General features: G+C 37.6%; 1 protein-coding gene across 1 annotated transcript; it reads right to left on the minus strand.

Annotated features, from left to right (window-relative positions):
- On the minus strand, positions 1-23,987 carry LOC128544562 (ras-related protein Rab-37-like). The gene is made up of 11 exons (XM_053514765.1): positions 23,837-23,987; positions 23,662-23,739; positions 23,086-23,545; positions 22,123-22,233; positions 10,734-10,775; positions 6,242-6,308; positions 6,074-6,126; positions 5,854-5,919; positions 3,144-3,200; positions 1,940-2,016; positions 1-1,626 (listed from the first exon to the last, which is right to left on the minus strand). Exons 3-11 carry the CDS (start codon positions 23,194-23,196, stop codon positions 1,518-1,520), a joined length of 693 nt encoding a protein of 230 aa, XP_053370740.1. The 5' UTR covers positions 23,197-23,545; positions 23,662-23,739; positions 23,837-23,987; the 3' UTR covers positions 1-1,517.
- Between the last annotated feature and the right edge of the window lie 736 nt (positions 23,988-24,723).

The following is a 24,723-nucleotide window of genomic DNA, read 5'->3' on the forward strand; positions in this document are numbered from 1 at the left end:
TAAAAGTAAATAAACTTTTTATGGGTATAGAAGACTTTCATCCATCCCTAATAGAACCACTTTTGTAAATTGACTTGACATGTCTTAAGAAACACATTGCAACACCACTCTACATTACAAAATAGAGATTTATACAGTATCTATACAGAGCACTTTGTCTTGGCACTTTGTGATCTCAGGAACAAGGTCACTGAGTTACAAGTAACAACTAAATAAGACTAGTAGCAATAATCAACAATCAATAATTAAGTCTAGCTTTCACAACAGCAAGAGTTGATCATTTAAATACTTCACAAATCTGATATACAAACCAGATGTTTATACAGATGTGAACTGCATGTTCAATCATGAAAACCTGACCAAATTGCCTGCTCAGTGGGACTTTTCAGTAATAAAAAAGCAGGTCACAGATGCCAAGGGAAAAAGTCCATTGATTTGCTTTTTGAATGAAGTTTCAGAGAAACACTTGTCACTCTGGGGCCCACAATACATCAAACACAAAGACAAGGCATCATGAGCAAAGAACTCCAAAACCACACATATCTATATACAAATTCATAAACACAAAAATATGGCTTACAGCATTTTTCAATGTTAGTGGTTCAAAATTGTAAATGTGCTTAGAGCTTTAGTTTTAACATTTATACCAACATTATTATTAAAATTAAGCGACATCATGATTTTAAGCAAAACATATCCTCCTCACAAGTGAACTAAAATGAGCAATAGATTTAAAAAAGGATTCATTGCTTCATTTGATAATAATATTAATATGAGTGGTGTTCGAGTCAAACTGGGACTTTGGATTGTGCGGAATAACAGAACACAGAACAGAAAGTTTTTTGGCTGGAGCCATGATCGGACTGCCTGCATCATGCCTGAAACACTGGCCTCCCAGAAACACCTTTAATGGCCCAAACATAAGGAAATCGCTTGTAGTGAGGTCAGGATTGTATGTGTGGATGTGGCAAAAACTTCCAGCCAAATTCCTGTAACGTGCAAGTGGTGTTCCTGAACGATTATGTGTACAATTCCCACAGACAGATGCAGCTCCTCCTTAAGTTCGCAAGTTAAAGTTATCCATCAATTTTCAAGGATCAGGCATTTTACGTGGTGAATGTTCATGGGAACGACAGCAGTGGACTACGAGATCAGTTTTATGCCTTCATTCACAAGAAACGTCATCACAAATCTCTGTTTGACTTGAACACCCCTCAGAATAATAATTATAATAATTATAATAATAACAGCGAGACTAGCTCTCGGAGAAGCCATATATAGCCGTCTACCTCAGCACACTAAGCTCCATTATCTTTAATTACAGCTGGAGAACAAAGACAGACAACAGCTACACCTGATGGTAAAAGCAAAAAGGCTTTAATGCCACACACATCCAAATAACTATTTCTCTCACACATTGTGTCTCTTCACACCATTTGCTGGTCATTACTGTTTTTTCCTCATGGATTTTCTGTTGCCACCTTCGTCCTTATTGGTCCGTCTCTTAGATGAACTCGTCACATGAGTGGACCACAGCAGTTGGATTTCTGTTTCTGGGACTCGATGAAATCATGGATCTGAAACTTCGGTTCATGAGGCTGTTCGGCCGCTCTGTGTTTCAGCTCTCTGTGTTTATAACAGGGACAAAAACAGGTAATGTTAGGCACCAGTTACTTTATCATCATTTTACAATATTATTTTAACATTCCTCTCTCTCTCTTTTTTTTTTTTTTTACATTAACACCTGGAATCAAACTAGCGATCTCCGGATGATAGGGCGAGCACTTTACTGCTGCGCCACTCAAGGTATTTTAACACTTTTCTTAATGTAAAAACCCAGTTTTGTCATAAGAGTTATGAGGAAAGATTTGATAAATAAAATAAAAATTATTAACTATAATTATAAGCAAAAGAGAATAGACATAATAACATAACCTGCCTCGCTATTGCGAGGAATGCAAGCTCCACGTTAACACCTGTCTTGGCACTCGTCTCCATGAAGGGAACTCCGTACTCCTTGTTTAAATTAAAAGGGAGGCAAGGTTTGTTTTTAGAAGGAAGGAAAAAAACTCAGTGTGTTCACACATACAGCACAACAGTCACCTCTGTGAATTCGGCGGAGCAACAAAAAATGTGCAAAAATCATTAAAGATTGACTCTTATAGTTCTTTTTTTCTCTAAAATATTAAATACACTAGGACCTTTTGGATTGTACAGGAATGACATATGAAAAAACTATTGCAGCTTATACAGTATACAGTTCACACATTTAGCTCCATAACTGATTATCAATTCTTTAAAAAGCTGAGTATGATGGCTCTGTAACAGACCCAGTAAAGAACCTTAGATTGAGTGTTCTTGGTTTGTTAGTATCTAACACACTGTTATTAAGTCTAAGCAACAGGACTTGTGAATATTTTGCAACTCATACAAACTACTTCATAGGTTACAACATTCCCACTAACCTAATAACACACAAAAAAACATTTTAGACCTGTACTGCACTTTTCTTACAAAGCACCGCCCGTACAATTCCACGTTGCCTTCCTCACCCGTAGCCTTCAGACAAACTCACACCCTCGCACTTGTCTGATCTTTCCTCCTACTGTACCAAACCACCTGCACCTTGTACTGTACATCCATCCGCCTCCAGTCTCGTACACTTCATACCGTTAAAACTCATGTTTTCTAGGTAAGTAAAGACAGAACTGTAGCAAAAGCATTCAACACAATGTTCATGTTTCATCAGCTCACATTATCGTTAAACATGGGCTATTATTAAAGATGGCTTCTGTAGGAGACACTCTTTTGCAGCTTGTTTATGGATTTATGTAAATTATTTACTTGATTGAAGCTTAGTGAGAAATGTAAGGGTTTTTAATGACTAACAGATTTTTCTTTTTTTAGTTTTATTAAAACATAAAATGTGCCATCTTTTATATAATTGTAACCCTAAACTCTGGTTCCCATTTAGTCTTGTTATTTTTCTTACTTAAACCCTTGTAACTAAGGAATTTTTTACAGTTCCATCTTTACAAACCCCTAGTTTATCTCTGCTTTGTTTTTACTCACTGTTAGAATTACTGAAAAGGCTGGAAAAGTGAATTTAAAAAAAACTAAAACGTGGAATAAAGGTCTGTTACCTTGGCCAGCTTCTGTCCCTCCTCAAGCTTAATGACTCGTTCAGCCGCCATGTCTGACTGTAGAAATGCACACAGTAATAGATGTTTATTACTCAACTCAGGCTACCACTTGGATTTTTGAATTAAAAGCGCCAAATGTACTGTTAATTTAAAGCGTGTAAGCCAGGTTATGTAAGTATCATTCATGATAATCCAATCCTGTCAGTTTTTGTTGTGCATGTTTTGATTCATACAAATTCACATTTCATACAAACTTAAATAATTCTTTTGACTGTGTAAAGCTGCTTTGCGGCAATGAAAATTGCTAAAAGCGCCATACAAATAAAATTGAATTGAATTGAATTGAATTGAAAAGCCTTGATTACGACTGCTGACTTGCAACTTGTTGAAGGCAACTTCTCCAACTGTAACATTATCTCTTATCACAGTCATTCATGATTTTGTTCTGACCAAATTTTTTCATGAAGTTCACGATCATGATCACGATCCTTCCAGATGTTGGACAGTTCTTTATTTGATTCCAATCATTTCTGCAATCTCCTTTAGTTATTTTCTTTGCTTGAGGCAAGGCAATAACATGACTCTTTCGAGACACTGTAACAGATTTTCTATGACCACGAGATATGTCTTCCAGCATAGGATGTTTAAGAAATGAGAAGATACTCACTGCATCTGTTTGGGTTAAAAAAATTAGTTGTCTCTCAATACAAAGGTACTACTCAACATAGTCTCCATCATGAGAGATGCATTTACACAATCACTGAAGCAAATTTTCTTGTCGCAGTTGATGGTCTCCTACAGAGCTACAGAATGTTTACAGAGATGACACCATTGAAAAATCAATATGAACAGATGGATGAAGGAGTTTAAAGGGAAAACAAGCATTGAAGACAAACCCCTGGAGACCATCCACTACGAGAAAGGGGATTTTCAAAGAGCATTCGAGTTCTGGTGCATAGATGTGCAGAAACAAAGGCTTGTAATGGAGAGTAGGACTGTTGTATAGAGGAAGTGTTAATCTACCAAAATGTTCAACTGAAACAACCTATGTCAGTTATTAAAAACGTTATGCCTACTTTTGCATTACCTTAGGTACAGCCCTTGTATTAATCAATGCAGTAATAATATGGTCAAAGCTTTTTATATATTCGCATGTATAAATCCAAACAGCAACTTTTTTTTTTTTTTTTGTTGCCTTAAAGTGAACAAGAGAATTTGTTTGTTGCTTTGTTATGGTGTAGACCTGAGAATGGTATAGGTCTAATACTGAGGGAAGAGTATGCCAAGGGTGTAGTGGAAGTGAGGAGAGTGTCTAATAGAGTGATGAGTGTAAAACTGGAAATTGATGGGGTAATGATAAATGTCATCAGTGCATACGCTCCACGGGTAGGATGTGATGTGAAGGAGAAAGAAGATTTCTGGAGTGAGTTAGATAAAGTGGTAGTGAGTGTCCCCACAGAAGAAAGATTGGTGACCGTAGCTGACCTTAATGGACATGTTGGAGGAGGGAACAGAGTTGTGGGGTAGGTAATGGATATGTATGGAGGTCCAGAAGAGGAATGTGGAAATGGAAATGGCAGTGGTAAATACATATTTTGAGAAGAAAGAGCAACACAATGTGACATAATAATGGTGGAAGATGTAGTCAGGTGGTTTATCTGCTGTGTAGGAGATGCAATAAGAGACTGTAAAGGGGTTGCAGGGGATAGTGTAGCTAGCCAACATTAAATCGAGGTCTTTGGGATGACTTTGGAGGTTCAGAAGAATAAGGACTGAACGCAGGATTAGATGGTGGACATATCAGGGCTTACTCTAAAAATGGGTCATATACTATGAAAACTAATTATTGCGCCATAAATTATATCTAAATGTTGAGCAGATGGGAAGTTATGAGCAGTTATGTATCAGATGCTGATCAGCTTTTTTTAAATAATTTTTTTGCTTTAAACTTTTAACTATGTATTTCCAGAAACTCTTTACCCATCAACGACGGGTGCTAACACTCGTACTTATAAAAATGTTAATGATAATAAGTTACTTTTCAAATACTCAAAAATATTTCTTTATTGAAAAAAATGTAAGAAAAGATGACTGGAAAATGACAAAAATCTATTACATGGTTTTTACGGCCAAAAAAAAAATGTAACTAATAACCCTTTTATTTGACTGGATAATTGTGTTTTTTCAAGTCCAGCTTTTTGTCAAATTATGCAGTAAAGAACAGCAAATGCTGCATTTACTAAATATGAGCACTGAGTTTATTAAGAAATTCCGGATTAAGCAATGTGCAAGCATTTCTTATCACACACAGCCAGCTGTACAGCTGCCTTTGAATTTCAGAATTTTTTGACGGCCAGCATGTTGTACTTTATACTAGCAAAGGTTCATATTGAACAGCTGCCAAAACCACTATTAAATGCTATAAGCAAGTTATTAATTTCCGGGATAAAGACAGGGAACCATAAAGCTCATGATGCAGCCTGATGAAGGTCAGTGATCTGACTTGTATCAGAAATGTTTCAGCTGACACGAATACCAAGAGCTGCTTACATTATATATAAAATCCTTTGATCTTGTTCCATCTTGTCCTATATTTACAGATGCATTACATTTTTTACATATAAACCTAACAAAAACACAAAAATGTTAGTTTTTTTTTTTTTTATGTCAGCGGAGTTTCTTTAGCTCCTCCTCAGGAAGTTCCACTTACCTTGTTGCCAAGCAACATGATGACCACATCCTTCTGCGCATACTCATGAATTTCAGTCAGCCAGGCCTGTGTGGTGATACAGATGGAAGAAAATAATTGAGATGACGTGAGAAGACAGACCTTGTATCGAGGAAAAAAAGTGTTGCTGTTTGAAAAGGAGTGCAAATGGTGCTTCAGATCAGAAAACGACTTGATTTGTGCACTATAATTCCACACTCACCCTGATATTGTCAAAAGATGATTTTCTGGTAATGTCATACAAAAGCAGGAGAGCTGAAAGGGTGAAGACACAAAATAAGCATAAGCATCTGTAATATTTTACTGGGACAAATTGTCTTTTCACAATATTCAGACTATAATAGAAAAGGGTTGAAAAGGGTGTTGTTACCCTGTGCATCTCGATAGTAGGCATGAGTGACACTGCGGAACCTTTCCTGTCCTGCCGTGTCCCAAATCTGTCAGACATGACACATGAATCAATAAGATAATCCAACACTCCAGTATTGTAAACATCTATTGACATCAATAAAAACAGCTGGATTATACAGTATAGTAAAACTGCATCTTTAAAATGTCATTTTTTGTCAGGCTCGAAAAGAGTCCAAACAAGAGGTTGAAACAAGATGTTTGAATCCTGCACCAGACTTGGCATTTACCATAATTCTGGATACAACCCATCTTTTAACAGGAAGAAAGAAAAGGTTGACTAAAAGTGTGAACTGAGCCTTCAAACTATGGCAGAAATAGCAGAAGTTATATAACAGCCAATTCACACTAATAACCTGAAGGTAGTCTCACAGGAAGCAAAGTATATTTTCGCTGCTCAGCTGTGCTATAAGCAGACATGATTTCCAGAGCTAGGATACTGTGTGTAATTCCTCGAACGGCCGAACGGAAGGTTGTCTGGGAACTGCAGAGATATTCAGTGTCTTTGAAACATTTTGGATAACAAAACAGGATTTTGTGTGTGCATGTACACGCGCATGCGTGTGTGTTTGTGCTGCGCAGAGAGTAGCATGGAACCTGTTTATATATAATGCTAGCCCAATCTGAGGGTTACCACCGCAAGTATGTATTAGACCTGTGAGAAACACCGAGTACCTATCAGCAGTTACACAGGATCCCATCATACACATAAACTTATTACTACTACTACTACATACACACATACGTTTAAGACCATACATTTTGGAACAAAGATAAGTAACCAAAAAAAATTTAAAAATTAAAGATTTTTTGGTAGTTCGGCCTCTGTAAACCACCACAGTGAATTTAAAATGAAACAATCAAGGTAATGTGAGTGAACAAAAGGCTTTCAGGCTTAATTCAAGGTATTTGACAAAGTGTGGTATTAACCATTCAGGAATTACAGCCATGTTCATAATCACCCAATTTTGAGGAATCATAAATAATGGAACGAACTAACATAATTACAAACATAAGGATTGCCTTTAATGCTTAGATTAAAAATCCTTTGCAGTCAATGACTGCCTGAAGTCTGAAACCCTTGGACAAGGCCAAATGCTGACAAAATTCCTCCCTTGAGATGCTTTGCAAATCGTTAACTGCAGCTGCTTTCAGTCTTGTCTTTAGTAAGTGAAAAGCATGCTCTGTTGATTTGAGAGCTGGTGACTGACTTGGGCAGTAAAGAATAACCAATTTCTTTGTCTTGAGGAACCCTTGGATAGCTTTATCCAAACATATTTATTTCAAGATTTATGGACCTGACTGTACACAATATTTGACAAAAGGATCACAGGTAACATTGATTGTTATTGCTTTTTTTATCAAGTGTTTCAAGTCCATGATGTGTGGGAAATGTAAAAAGACAAGACGTGCTTGCCATTTTTTTATTTTTTTTTCAAAACATAATTCGTGCAGTTCTGAAGTTTGCCCCTTCAATTAATTTGTACATTCTATTTGTAAATAGACGATGTTTGCTTAGTCTATTTGCATATTTTGTTTTTTCCCGAAGGCATTTTGAAATACCAATGATTCATTGTTTATTTCATCCGCTATTGTGGTTCAAGTGTGCCTTCCCCATCACTGTTGATGACGCGTGTAACTGGTGACACGGTTCAAATCAAACAAGTCTTTACTTCATACCATTCGTTTATTTTTTTACTTAAAGTAAAAATAATCCATTTTTATAGCAGGCATGTGAAAAGGACTTGCACAGGGTCTGTGTTTCTGTTCATCTCAAAGATGTTCGGTGGAGCTAAGGTAAGGGTTATTTGCAAGTCACTTAAGGTTTTTTTTTTTAACTCAAAACTTGGCTATCTATGTCTTCATGGAGCTTGCTTTGTGTACAGGGGCATTGTTATCCTGAAAAAGGTTTTACTTTCAGTAAGCAAAATTGTACTGCTACAGCATACTACAGCATTGCTCACACTCATCGTGAAATGGGTTCAAATCCTTTTTTTCCCTCTTCATTCTCTAAAGAATCCTCCACAGTTACAAAGTAATTGTCTCTCCAGAGATGCTTTGCTCTATTGAGCTCAGGTCCAGACTCTGGCTGGGCCACTCCAGGACTTTCACAGAGTTGTTCTGAAGCCACTCCTGTGTTTCCTTGGTGTTGTGCTTTGGGGCATTGTCTTGTTAAAATGTAAACCTTCATTAAAGGCTGAGATTCTAAAAAACTCTGAACAAAGTTTTCACTTAGGATAGTTCTTTATTTTATCTGCACCAGTTTTTCCCTCTACACAGACTAATCTCCCTGTGTCACATCCCCACAGCATGATGCTGCCACCACCGTGTTTAACAGTAGGGATGATTTTAATAGGATGATTCACAGTGCCTGATTTCCTGATTACAAATTGTTGTTTCTCATTGTCTGATCGGCCATCAGGTGGCTTTTGGCAAACTCCTACGGGCTGTCATACGCTTTTAGTGAGGAATGGCTTCTCTCTGGCCACTCTACCACAAAGCCCTGATAAAAAAGATGCTGCAGTGATGCTTGTTCTTCTGTAGGTCCCTCCTATCTCCATAAGAATCTCATTTACAGTGGTGAGCCTTAGATACTTGGTTACCAATGCCCTTCAACACCGATTACTCAGTTTGGTTGGGCGGCCAGATCTGGAAAGACTTTTGGTTTGTTCTAAATTTCATCCATTTAAATCTGTGTCTTGACACAATCCTGTCTCGTGAATTTGTCTCACTCTGAAATGCAGTGCATTTCCTAATTATGTCCAGTAAAGTCAATTAGGCACAGGTGGACTCCAGTCAAGTTACAGAAAAAGCTCTAGGACCACGGAATAAGATGCAACAAGGCTTAATTGCAAGTGACAACAGAATAAGGGTAATAAGACTGATAACTGAATAAAAATAATAAATTAACAAAAAACTATAAACACCTGTATTTACTTTGTCAATGTGGGGTGTAGAATGTTGAGCAAAAAAATATTTAAATGCATTTTAGTATGACTGTAAAACAAAAAATGTGGAAAACTTGAAAACTTCCTCTCGGCACTGTATGGGTGTGATGCTCAGGTGTCCACAAACATTTGGCCATATTGTGTGAGATGACAAAGGATTTCCCACATTTTATTGTATTTCTTTCTTAAGAGGAGAGTTTTCACTTGCAATCATATTTATATCAGCCAGCAGTCACAACAACAACAAAATGACACTAAAAACCAAAAATAAGATTACTACGTATTTCGTTTAAAGAGGACCTATTATGCCTTTTCAGATATTTTCTTTCATGCAGTGTGTCATGTAGCTGTATGTGAACATAAACTATCTGCACTATCTGTGAAGCTGACAGTTCACGGTAAATAAAGTTTTTGTCTATTAAAAAAAAGAATCGGCTCACATTCACCTAAACGAGTCGTTAACAAATCTATTTTTACTCTGTTACGAATCCACGTCACTCCGTAACATATTAACAAATTTCCCACCCACGTTCTACGTCCCAAACAACTTGCCCGGCCACGTTCTACGTTACGAACAACTTGCCCGCCATCTTACAATTAACATTACCACACTCTTGTTAATGTGACCAAGCATTCATGCCAGGTTCGCTTAAACACTTTGTAATATATAAAAACAATAAAAACGTAAGCAAACGAAAACTTTTTAACTGTTTATTCTCCAGTTTTGTATAATACACGTTTGCTTTATCTACTTGTTTGTGTTTGTCCTTTTTGCTTTTTTTGCTTGACACACGCTGTAGCGGTTGACCAGTCATAAATCACCGCGTCATCTGACCAATCACAGCAGTGTGGGCTCACAGAAAGGAGGGGTTTAGACAGACTGAATCTTCGAACTGCTTCACACGAGTCGTTTATGAATCATTTAAAATTGGGATAAAATAAAATCAATTTTTAGATAAAACTGAAGTGTTTTTTGAACTTGCATACATGTACACTTGTTTTAAGAGACTCATTAAGCAATATTAACAACCTTTAAAATGGCATAATTGGACCTCTTTAACTTTTACGTGTTCTACGGACAGGATCATTTTGCTTCTAGAAATTATTACAATTATTACAAAGATCGTTCACAGACTAGAACAATCTTGAAATTAGTCAAAATGTCTAGAAATAGGTTTAATCTGCAATCTAAAGGGAAATACTAGATAATAACTATATTCAAGATGCAGTGCTGTTAAATCCTCCTATCACCATTTACCAGTACTATTACGAATGCTACATGGTAAAAGCTAATACTTAGAAAATTGGCATTTTTATATGCAATCTACAATTTTTATCTTTGTAGAGCAAATCCTACACCGTTACACTAAATATCTAGTTTCCTTGAAAATGAAATGTTTTATTTTATACATGTTAATTATTAAGCTTATGAGCACCTGACTACCTTGGATCCTGGACAACAGATGCAATATGATAGAATAATTTATATATAGGCAGCTCACTTACCTGAAGCTTGACTTTCATATTATCCACTGCCACCACCTTGTTCTTAAAAAAAAAGAAACAAAAAAGTTTAAATCACAGAAATACAGAAAATTGGCCAGTTTGTTATACAACAAATACAGTAAATATGCACAGATCCGCTTTTAGAAATGAGACTCACACTGCTCCGATTCCTCGCATAGCGTAGGACCCTTTAAAGTGTAGCTCTATGCTTAGCATTAATTACCCAAGAGAGAAGAAAGATGGCAATCAAAAATAACAGTCAGCCTCTCTGTTCCTTTTCTTGACGACGTGTCTGGTCAGCATGTGCTGAACGAAACGTTTGAAAATTACACCTCCTGCCCCGAAAACATGACGCTTATTAAAATTATTTCACACGTCACTGCCAAATGGCTCAATGAACCTGACAAAAACACAGAAATGCTTCACGCTGATAGGTGTTAAAAGTGACAGATTCAAGCCGAGACACACTGTTAGCGGCAAGGATCAGAAACAGGCAAAAACATGGAGATTTGCCAAGGAGAAAACAATTAATTAAACCTCACGATATAAGCCAACGTCTTTTTTCTTTTTTTTTTCATATCATATGTTTGAACAGAATTTAACTAAAAATAACGCAGGCCAAGGACCATGAACGTGTTTATGTCTGTGCCATGTTCCAAGCCTCTTGCTGTCTAGGTCAATGAGAAATTAACTACTTAAATGCTCTTGTTTGCAGTGTACATTGGAATCTTTTAAGCATTTTCCACCAGACAGTGTTATGCAGCTTGTTATGGAACAAGAGTCCATATTTAGCCAGTGACAAATGACCCAAGTATCACGGGATGTCACAAGGTGTCAAAATCATGCTGCGAATTCATTTCTTTTTCTATCACATTTCCAAGGTGCAGTACTGGATTCAAATCTGCTGCCAGCAGGAATACGCTGAACTCATTGACATGTGTGGGAACCACTTTAAAATGACTTACACTATGAGAAATGGTACATTAACATGTTGGAAGTAGCCACTGTGAGATGAGTGTAATCAACAACACTCAATAATACTATGACAATCGGCAATATACCAAGGAGTGTGCCAAGGAAATAAATTCTCCACACCAATTACACCACCAGCATCCTGAACCTATGACACAAGACAGGTTGGGTTTATGAAATCATGTCGTTGATGTCAAATTCTTCCCCAACCATTTGCATGTTGCAGGTGAATCAAGGTTCATCTGACCAGGTAACGTTTTTCTAAACTTCAGCTGAACTGTATTAGTATGCCTCCGCCCAGAGCAGCCTCAGATTCCTGCTCTTTCCTGTTCTGTGCAAACCCAGTGTGGTTTTATGTTCTTCTAGCCCATCCACCTCAAGGGTTAATGTGTTGTGATGCTGTTTCTGCTTTCCAATGTTGTAAAAATCAGCTTGAACCAGTCCAATAATTCTCCTCTGACTTCCTTCATCAAAAGTGTTTCCACCCACAGAACCGCCACTCACTGGATTGTCGCACTATTCTATGTAAGATCTACAGACTGTTGGGCATGAATATGAGAAATTTATAGCACTGTTACACCAGAGAGTTTGCTGTTGCCAAATACCACAGTGTATGTGTTGTAACCAAGTGTCTGTGTTGATTGGTTAGATTTCGATCCAAGATAAAAAAGGATCATGGAATGGAGTTAGATAAGTACATGTGAAGGATTGGTCATAAATTGGCATGCTACCATAATATAAGTGCATGAGTTAATGTTAGCCAGAATTATCTAGAAACGCATTCGAGCACACTCTTGTAACTTCAACCTGGAGAGGGTAAAAATATGAGTTTTCTGCTTGTCCCTGCAGCATGAAGTACAGTGAAGACCACATGAATCAAATTTCTTAGCATATACTTATTATACCCTAATTTGTTACATTTGCAAATTACACATACTATATACATATTGGATACTGAATATGTTGTTTGTTTGAATATTATATATGTTGTTTGGTTGGTTGGTTATTTAGACTGTAAGCTAGTCTATACTGTAATCAGATTCCATAACCACAGATTTAATGCTATATTAATTAATTAAAGTCTGCCTTAAAACAAATATCAATTTATAGATTTAAAAAAAATTTACCCTCCATGTTATCTCAGTCAATATCACGCACTCACTCACTCACTTACTCATCCTCTCTACTGCTTTATCCAGTATACAGGGTTGCGGAGGGCCTGGAGCTTATCGCAGGTGACTAAGTGCACGAGGCAGGGTACACCCTGTATGAGGTGCCAATCCACTGCAGGGCACACACATACACACACACACTCACATGCTCATTTACACACCACAGGCAATCTGGGAACGCCTATTAATCTAATCGGCATGTTTTTTGGCTGTGGAGGAAACCAGAGCATCAGGAGGAAACCAACCAAGCATAGGGAGAACATGCAAACTCCATACACAGATCCCGAGGCTGAAATCGAACCCGGACCTTGCAGATGCAAGGCGACAAGAACTAATTTGCAAGAGTGTAGTTTAAAATATATAAAACAGCCTGCACCTATATCTGAATCACAGCTAGAATTGCACTGACAAGTTACATAAAAAATATTGATTATCTCAATTTAGTGGAAGTTTTAACACTTGCTATTCAGAAGGCTGGGTTTCAATTTCGAGCCTCAGATTTCTGTTCTTTCCAATGTGGGCATATGCTTTTTTAGCCCATCCACCTCAAGGTTCAATGTGTTGTGCATTCTAAGATACTTTTTCTGCTTTCCAATGTTATAAAAATCAGTTTGAACCATTACAATCAATTATTGAAGCAGAGTTTGAGAACAGCCTGTACCAATACCTGAATCACAGCTACAATTGCACTGACAGGTTAAGTGAATAACACTAATCATCTCATTACAATGGCTGTAGACATTTGTGAAGTAAATAACATTGATCATCTCATTACATTGGCAATAGGTATTTGTACACAGACTTAACACTTGATATGCATAAGGCTAGGGTTTATTTCCCAGCCACTGGAATCAGGGCGTCCTTACTTAAGGTCACTGAAATAACTTGAAATTCAAAAGTTTGTGTAATTTGTGAATATTCATTAATGAAATTTCAGATGTTGCTTTTGAATTGTGATTCAACAGAATAATTGACAAAATGAACCGAGTTTAATGGCCTGTACAAAAATGATGGGTCCCTTAACCTAATATTTTGTTGCACAACCTTTTGAGGCAATCACTGTAATCAAGTGATTTCTGTAGCTCTCAGTTAGACTTCTGCAAGAGTAAACAGGTAGTTTAGCCCACTCCTTGTAAGCGAACTGCTCCAGCTGTCTCTCTTTTGAAAGGTGCCTTCACCAGACTGCATATTTCAGCTCTTTCCACAGATGTTTGACAAGATTTAGATAAGGGCTCAAGAGCAGTCCAGTGTTTTGTTCTTGGCCATTCTTGTGTATTTTAGGGACACTATTCTATTGGAGAGCCCATGATTAAGACTAAGTTCTGACACTGGGCAGTATATTTCGCTCCAGAATGCCCTGATGGTCTTGAGATTTCATCGTTTCCTGCACAGATAGAAGAGACATCAATGAAGCCCCAGAACTTAACCTTAGCCTCCTCTGTGTTTCCCAGTAGGTACATTGTTGTTTTCCTTAAAAGCTTTATTTTTGCGTCTGTAAACATACACCTGATGTGGCTTGAAAAAAAAGCTCTCCAAAAGACTTTCTCCCAGAAGCTTTGTGGCTGGTCAATTTGCATTTTGGCAAATTCCAGTCTGTTTTTTTAATGAGTTGTTTTCAACAGTGGAGTCCTACTGCGTCATCTTCCATTGAATACCCTTTTTCTCAAACAGTGCTGGATGGTGCAATCCAAAACTTATGTTTCTTGGCCTTAAATCAATATGAATATAATATTAATACTGGTTTATATAATATAATATAATATAATATATATGAAAACTGAATACTGGTTTCAATGATATAATATGAAAACTGGTTACTATTCATATTATCCTTCTCTTCAATTTGCCATTGATTTTCATTAAATCTTTCAGCCATGTCCAGGGAGCATTAATAAACTCCCATGGACCCTAAACTTATTAAACTGTAGTTAAAAAAATATTATGCTGTTTGGTGATGGTCCTATAGCCTTTACCTTTAACATGCTTGTCGATACTTTTCATTCTAATCTCCTCAGACAAATCTCTCCTTTGCTTTCTCTTTCCTGCGTTCAATGTGGGACACCATGATACAAAAAATGAAAGTGACAACCTTTCACCATGTAAATAGACTGACTAACTGATTGCAAGACTGAAGATGCCTGTGATGCTAATTACAGCTTATTACACCTTAGTCTAACATGGCACTATGGTCAAATTATTGTCATCCTTCATTTTCATTTAGAGCTGTGCCAACTAATTTGTCCAAGCCAGTTTGCATTGTTTTTTTAATTTATTATTAGTCATTATTATTATTATTCTGTTCAATCAAATGTCAAAAGCAACATATGATGTTCATTAAATTATTATTACTTTTGGCAGATTTAAGTTGTTTCTGTGACAAGTGTGGGTTTCTCTTTCTTTAATAAAAGAATACAAACAAATGTATCCACATGTATAGGATAATCTCAACTGAAAACATAACTGGCAATCCTACATGTATGACTCTAATCTTTGTTCCAAAATGCATGAACCTGATGGTAGATGTGTGGTTTGGAATATTTTAAATGCACATTCTGCATCAGAGCTAAATATTTACATCAGAGTACAGTGCAGCAAATTAGAAATATACCAGAATAATGGAAAAAATCATCCAACAGTATTAATCCCATCCAATAAACCACTGAAATCTGGAATGACTGATAGCTGCATGGGTGTTTTCAATGCTGCAATGTTACAGTAACTAACTGGAGCCCCCATCAGGTTTTGGCTTAGGAGCTTGGCTTAATTTTCTCCCTTGAAAAATGCTTTGGACTGGCACTCAAAGTAAATAGAGAATGTTTTAAATGTGAAATAAAATTGTACAATGTACACTATATGGGCAAACAATTGTGGATACCTGACCATAACACCCAGATATTTTTTTTATTAAACGCACTTTGTCCAGATGGGCATTGTCATGCTGGAACGGGTATAAATGTCTTGGTTCCAGTCAATCTTACTGTTTATTAAGACCTATACAATTATGTACTTCTGCCTTTGTGGCAATAGTTTGGAAAACGCTACCTTACAACTGTGATGATCAGGTGTACACAAACATGTGGGCTGACTTACTGTAGCTAGCATCAGAAAAATATATACATACAATTAAATAACTATTATTATTACTATTACTGACAAATACATATCCAACTCTTATTGTAGACAGACATATACAGTAAAGTTGCTTTACCAGCCATGGTTTTTATAGGATTTACCAGCCAATCTAAAAATTTTGATGTTAATCTAAAAATATTTTTTTCATGAGGCAATTAATGTACAGTATCGCCACACTGACTCCAAAGACGATTTTTTTTTTTTTTAATTTACAGTATACAGTTTATGCTTGCATCTGAATGGGACAATTTTACCATTCCTCTATAATCCTACAGGTAATGTGCTCGAAAGTATTCACACAACATCCTACAGCGGTAGGAGCAAATTATGAATAAATATAAATAAGTAATATTAAAACGGGATGTTTATGAAATCATAATGACACAATCACAATACAATCAGCACCTGGGTATTGTAATAATATCATATTGGAAGGTCCCTGGTGACTCCAATCCCTAATATAAAAACCGCATGTGTCACCTACTGTACACCTTTTGTACCCGTTAATATCCAGGCATTACTTTCCAAATAATACAAAATATATTTTAGTACCAGTGTTCAAGTCAAACTGGGAATTGTGATGAAATTTCTTGTAAATGAAGGTACATTTACAAAAGACTTAGAAAAGCACAGGATGGTGACGACTCTTTACATCACAGTAAAACATTTGAATAGTGCAAATATTTTAAAAGAGGGCTGTAGATCCGTGAATGACGATCCTAGCTGAGGTGGCTCAGAGGTGACTCACTCTAGCCACTCCTGTAAACATGCAATTAGAGGGACGCCTGAAGCTGAAAAATCCACAGATAACTTGTCGCTAATTTCTGTCAGTGGGAACTGTACAAACAATAAATCACAAACTTGTAAATTATAAGAACTTGCCACATCCCCTGTATATAGACCTGACCTCGCTCTATGTCATTTCCACATGTTTGGGTCATTATAGGAGTTCCTGGGAGGCCGGTGTATCAGACATGAAGCATGCAGTTTGATCATAGCTTCGTTTTTCATAGAAAGCATTTTACCTTGATGTATTAAAGCACTAGTAAAGGGTTGGGATAAGTGCATTAGTGTAGCAGGTTTGACTTGAATGTCCCTTGCACAAAATAGTCATACAACCTGACAAAGTTCTCTGACTAGAAAAATACATGCTTTTAAATCTTTAACTCACATTGCCTGTTAACAAAATCATCCACGTCCATACCTAATGATTCTGACGTACAACTGCAGCAATGTCATGTCAAAGTCATATGTATCATAAAATAGCAATAAGTTTTCACACTGCAGTCACACACCCAACTCAGTGTTTTTCCGCATTTATCATGAGCTTGTCACTTACTTTAATAAGCCTGCATCCATTCATTCACAGCTCTACAAAAAACAACACACCTTCCAGACCTATTTATTTAATATAATAAAAAAATCATGATTTGTCAAATAAAACTGAGCTCTACCCTCAAGCATTTATAATACAATATGACTTCTTAACATGTAAATAAATAACATATCTTCTCATGATCATATATATGTACAGACCACAAGTGTTACTAACACATTTTCCAACCCATTTCAATTAGTTTCAATATGAGTGTGTGTCAGATAGTTTGACACTCAGTGGTGATATATCAGCCTGGGAAAGTTGAAGGGGTGCATAATTAGCTAAAACCTTTATCTAAAATTTAGGCAGCTCTACAACAACAACAAAATCATTACAGTTGAGCAATAAATTATATAATGTGATCTGTTTTATGGGATAATAAGAATGTGTGAGAGAATAAGTGTGGCAGAAATCATGAATGAATCTGCCTATTTGCCTTTAAGATCTTTAGGCTTGTAATGGCCTACTGCTGTGTTTCCAGCAAATACCATCTATGGGAAATGGGATATTTGGAACCCTTGCTTGCAAACAAACAAGAATACATTAAACTTAATATTTTTCATCTCTCCTTTCATTTTTACTTTCTTTGTGTGCCTAGTCTATCCACTTTAGACTTTTTTCTTTTAGGTTTATCTTTCAAAAAAGGGGGAAAGATCAAATAATCCACCTTGTTCAGCTTCATTACATCTGTGACTGTATTTCATTTTCAATTTTTTTTTATCGCTTATGATGCAACATGAATTAATGCCGACAAGCTTGTAATTTTTTCAGGTAAATACCTGATATCAGGGTAATTAGAAGGCTGCATAAATCTACAGAGCATCAATTCTTCATTCCATTTGGCTCCATTGAGGGTGCTGTTGCAATGGTTCTACAAACATTCAAACCCATCCTACCTTAAGGATAGGTCCCGGATTATGACTAAATTCCTCCTAAACTGAAGGACAACAATTTGAAATTAATCAAGTATTGGAATCAACCATACACAATACTGTACAAAAGTCCTTATTTTACACCAGTCGTTCGCAAGTTTTCGTCTGGTCCCTGTACCTGAGCAATTTCATAAGAATGAGTTTTGTTTGTTAAGCCACACAGAGACCTTTTAAGCATAGGAAAAACATTGACCTTAAAGTATAAACCAGTGAGAAACGGTGCAGATGATGAAAGATGATCAGGCAGGTGATTAGTACACTGGTGATGCTGAATGCTGAGTGGTTGGAACAGTTGAGAGAGGAAATGAGGTTGCAGACTGTCGCAATAAAAAACATTTTTGCCACTTCTTTAATTTATTCTGCACCTTTCAGGCAAAAATGAGAGGTGGCTCAAAACTTTTGGAAAATACTAAATGTTAAACTAAATGTTAAAAGTTAGATAAGTACCCAAGTTGAAACCACTGTAACAGACCTCACTTACTGCAAGATCTCATGACACATGATGCAATTGGCTGAAATGTTCAGTGGTTATTTGCGACTCGCCATTAAACCATGGAAAAGGATGCTGAAGATATATGAGGAGGAGGAAAGCTCAGTGAATGTCTTATTGAGTGGCAGCATTTGTGAATGTCTCCGGCGGGCTACAGCTGCAGCTTGACTCCCAAAACTGACCAACTCATGCTCTACTATTTTTTTTTTTTTTACAGGCAATTATGATCTATATTATCTATATATGTTGTCAGTATAAAAAATGTTACCAGTTATCAATTATTTCCACAATTAATCTACACTGCCTGGATTTAAATGAGCAAATCCTTTGTTCGGATAATTACTACCTACAGTAATAAAATAGTATGTTTTATTAATACAGTAATTCTTCTAACCCCGACTGATAGAGTGAGTAGCTTCTACTTTTTCAAAAAACAAAAAAGCAAAACATGTCATAAGACAAATCCTGTGGTCATGAAAAATATGTAACTGTGTTTGCGAAAGGTCCAATTATTTTTTTGCATCTAGAAAAAAACAGCTAAGGAGATTGCTCAAACCACTGTAATTGGGTTAAGAACTGCCCAAGGCACAATTAAACCTGGAAGGATAGTGCTGAATCATCAACTTTGCAGAAAAAAATGGTCCCTTAGGATAAGAAGGGAAGCACAAAAATCGATGCAGCCATCATGCACAGTGCCCACTGTACAAGCCTCTGGAGGCAGTGATGTGATCTGGGGTTGCTACGAAGGGTCAGCAGCAGTACTGTGGCAATAAAATTAAGTGAACCTGAATGACCAGATTATCCCATTAATGGATTTTCCTTTTTGATGGCACCATCATATTTCAGAATGACAATGCAAAGATTCATTGGGGTCAAATTGTGAAAGAGTGATTCTACGAGCACAAGAAATCTTTTTCAAACATGAAATACACTGGCCACCATTGAAAGCCTTTGGGATGTGTTGCCAAGACTTTCAATTTCCACTCCATCAACACTTGATCCCATTGAAAAATTATTGCATCTCTGGATGAATGAATGTTGTGACCAAATCACTTAACTTAAGTCACTTGAGTTTGTGAACTTTATTTGGTTTCTTGACACACAGAGAAAAATCCAAGAGTACCAAAATGTGTCACTTCAAACCACACAAGAATGTCATTTTAGCTAATTAGTTAGAGGTTTCCATTTTAGCTAATTAGTTAGAGGTGTGGTTTCCTCACTCACTCATTATCTATACTGCTTTATTCTGTATTCAGAGTTGCAGGGGGCCTGGAGCCTACCCCAGGAGTCTTAGGGCACAAGGCGGGGTACACCCTGGGAAGGGTGCCAATCCATCACAAGACATACACACATACACACACACATTTACACACTGTAGCAATCTGGAAACGCCAATCAGCCTAATCTGCAGATCTTTGGCCTGTGGGAGGAAACCAAAGTACCTGGAGAAAACTCACCAAGGACGGGGAGAACATACAAACTTCATGCACACAGAGACAGAAGTCAAGCCTGGCTTAAACCCTGGAAGTGCAAGGCTACAGTGCTAGGCACTACGCCACCGTGCCACCTTGGAGGTGTCCGGCCAGGGAAAGTAAACGCAGAAAGGAGATCCTGTATCGTAAACTACTGCATGTTTCTATGACATGGAATGACAATTTCTTGATGGAGCTTAACCTACGTAGATTGGTCATGACCCTGGTGATTGTTTATAACATTGCTTTCAATTTAACACTTTGGGGAAGTCAGTTTGCCAACCATATAGTTTGAAAATTGAAAAAGTGTGGCTACAACTAGAAAATTAAGTGGTGAAGCACTGGAGTTACTGAATGCTCATTTACATTTGTTGTTGACATTACATGAAGCTCTTGTCTTGTAACTGCAAATGGTTTTATGCATTGTGTACCACCACATGATTGACTGATTGGGTAATTGTATAAATGGGCAGGTGTACGAGTGTTCCTATATAAAATAAACGTGGAAAGGTGGATGCATTTTGGTTCACTGCTAATTAGATCAGCCTATCGAAACACTGAATGATGGAATCATTTTAGACCTTAATGATTCTTTAATTTATGGTACTATTGAATTGACCATTTAGAAGAAAATTCCGCTCTACTGTTACCCAGAATAATTTTAAAGACTTTTTACACCATAGACATGCTCTAGTCCCTCAATTAGTTATAATGGGTTTCTGTTTTTCTCCACCAACATTGGCCTTTCGATGGCCCTACTCTCTCTTACTCAGCATGTGGGAGTACTGGAGCAACTGCTACAAAGATGAGGAAGTGTTCCCAAAATAAAACTGCCATGTTCCAACGCACCAGTGTACTTTGCCATTTAACAAGTAGATGAAAAACCTCACTGCCAAACCGTGCTCAAGTGGACATATTTTTGAGAATAATTCTCTCTTTTTTTTCAGGAATTCTAGTCTGACTTGTTCAGCATCACACCACAAATAACTAAGTACTAGTTTGAATCAAAGTTTGTAATTAGATGTTATGTGTTTATAATATGTTAAATGAATAGTCTGTACAATGTAAACAAGTCTTTGAGCAATGAGCACCATGCACACACACACACACACAATCACATACTCATTTAGACCTGGGGTAATTCAGTCTATCAGCATTTTTTTTTTTAGAGGTGGGATGAAACAAGAGAACTTGAAGATCACACAGACAAAGAAAGAACATGGGAAACGCTGCACTGACAGTAATTTGAGCTTACATTCAAACAAAATACTAAGGTTTTTTTTTTTTTACTGTTTTCCAAAACTCAGTAAGACATAACATATATACAGTATATATAGTCACTGTACACACAGAATGGTAAAATGCTTACATAAATGTCTGATGGGGAAAAAAAAGGTTATGTTGATTTACATGTTGCGGAAATCTGATGGCAATTTATTGTGTTATGTGATATTTATTACATTTATTCTAAAAGCAATGCCTATTCACTATGACCATTTTCGACGGTAATGCATCGCCAGGTTGCCGCCACACACCTAAATAGTGCACTCTTGTTAAACTTGAGAACATCAGGTCTCTGGAGCACACTGGTAATCATTTAGCCCGACTGAAACGTGAATGGGCATCAGGCACTCCTTTTATTGAGACAAGCCTGAAATGGTTTGCCTATTCAATACATTCGGTAGATATGTTTGTTCTCTGTACCAGCTGATTTCCCTTCTGTATGCTACCACATACCGCAATGAAAATAAAAACAAGGCGATCTAAGAATCAATGAGACCTCTTCAAGATTACAAAAACAAAAACGAATGTGTCTGTGTAAAGCATGTGTTCTTGCTCACCCTAAAGTCTATTCCAACAGTGGCAATGAAGTTGCCTCCCAGAAAAGCACCATCTTTAAAACGCACCAGGACGCAAGTCTTCCCAACAGCCGAGTCTCCTAGCAGCATTACCTACAGGGATCAGGGTCAGACAAAACCATTAGAACTACATCCACTTAACATAGAGTGCGTTACAGATAAGTATACAACAATATACTGCAGATTACATCTGTCTATTTTGTAAAGGTCACTGAACGCAGATTTAAATCTGAAGAAAGCTCACTGCATCTCTTCATGTTTTGATTGCATACTGAGACTGGATGCTGGTTCTCATGCATGTTTACATAGGGTTCTTCTACTAATTCCTGTTCAGGTTCCTCTTCTTGTTCTTCTTCCAACGCTTGTGTTATCAGATGTGAGCCAAATGCAAAATTAAACTGTGCATGCACAGCACAAATACTCAAAAAAGCTCACCTGAACGTCACACTTACGCACAACTACGCTATGCAGCACAGGTTATGCATCATTGTGCATTCATTCAAGTTCAGTGGTTCGACGACGTGGATCTCAAGGTATCCCACCTTAAGTAAACATTTACCTAGTGCTCAGAGGAAAAAGTTCAGCTGAGCTACAGTTTAATTTAAGATCTGCTGCAGCACAGACCAAACAGGAAACAGATTGCTCAAACTCAGTGGTTGCATCAGGCAGTAAACTTTTTTTATGCAAAGCAACACACTGGTCATGCAAAAAAAAAAAAAAAAAAAAAAAAGTGCTGTATATCTGATCAAACTGTTGGTGCACAGAAAAGTGCTAGATCACAGGAACTCTACTAGGGACACAATGTGCTGTTATAGCTATATAATAAGTACTGTCTAATATTATATATCATATACATATACAATTTATATAGCTTATTATATATTATATAATAAGCATATATAATTGTGTGTGATCTGCAATAATAATTATAATAATAATACATACCTTAAAGGAAATATCAAAATATTCATTAACCGAGGCGCAGCGTTCCAGCATGTTTCTCGACGTTCCATTTTTAATCTCATGATCCGACATGGACGCCTTTTTCGTGGACATAATGATCAGCTCGGAGGAACGCAGATCAGGTCTTCAGTTCAGTATTCTTCCCAAGACACCAAGTGACTGAATCGCAGGTGCCACACACACACACACACGCACGCGCGCACGCACACACAAACGCAGCGCGCTCATCAACGATCACATGCCATCGCTAAGAACGCCAGGGATCGGTCGCCATTAAAAGGAGAACAGGAGAAAGCTAAGAGAAAAAACTCCCTGGAGAACGCAAAGCTGCGTGAGGGCACAGACGCACAGCAGGTTGTCGCTCTCGTGCGCTCCGCCGCGCCGCCCATCCACCCCATCAGCACTGCTGCCGCGGAGAACCAGGAAGCGGCGTGTTCATCATCTGCATACACAGATCATTATCAGCGACAGGACACGCACACACACTCTCACACACAGACAGACAGGCATCCATATACACATACTGTACATATATACATATTTATACTATACACCCACTTCAAACACAGAGCCAAAAAGTAGCGCGAGCAACAGGCGCGAGTCACACACTCCAGGTGGGCAAACAGAAAGCGAGGTCTGATAACAACAAGAAGAAAAAAAACGTTCACCTAAAACGCAAATATACGTTCAAAACTGAAATGAATTTATATTATACCCTAATACCACAAACTACCTCATGATACATGAAAGCTTCGAGCGCGAGACCGCAGGTGTAAGCCTCGCGCTTCGCTTTACTTCCGCTTTCTTTATATATAGGTTATATATCTCCTAAGAACCATATTTAGAAAGAGAAAATAAAACAGTGTTCAACAGGTCGCTTTAAGTGGTTTGTCACTTCCTGGTCTAGACATTTACCCCCTCCTGTTATACACCTCAAGCAGTGCAGCTTGGCTAGCTGTGCGTTTTAAACGCCCCCCCCCCCAAACCCAACACACGCACGCGCGCACGCACGCGCGCTGCGCCCCCACCGCCATCACCATCATCCGAAATGTTTCATTACTGTGCACTCAATTCGATACACAATGCTAATTTCTCCTCCTTTTATAAGCCACTGCAACCGCACTAGCGCTGCCTCAGTGACGTAATCGTGGTACACAAGTGCTAATTTCTCACAGGAATGATAATAATAAAAAAATCAACACCAACCTACAGGACAAGAACTGTTACAAGACACATCAATGAAAGCAGATTTAATAATGTGCCACAATACATGTAACAATGTAGTTGGTAATAGTGGGGCCTCACACCTCCGGGTCGAGGGTTTGATTCCTGAGATTGGTGGGTCTCCTCTTGGTAATCCAATTTCCTCCCACAGTCCAAAAACAGGCAGATTAGGCTATCTGGTGTTTCTAAATTGGCCATAGTGTGAATGAATGAGCATGTGTACCGTGCCTCATGCCCTAAATCTCCTGAGATACGCTCCAGACATCAATTAAATCATATATAACATTGTGGCGCGATGGTGTAGTGGTTCGTACGGTTCGATTCCCACCTCGGGTTGGGTTTTCTTAGACTAATTGGTGTTTCCAAATTGCCTGTAGTGTGTGTATGCACTTCTTC

This window comes from Clarias gariepinus, chromosome 16, assembly GCF_024256425.1.
Source record: "Clarias gariepinus isolate MV-2021 ecotype Netherlands chromosome 16, CGAR_prim_01v2, whole genome shotgun sequence".
In the NCBI taxonomy this organism is placed as follows: Eukaryota; Metazoa; Chordata; class Actinopteri; order Siluriformes; family Clariidae; genus Clarias; species Clarias gariepinus.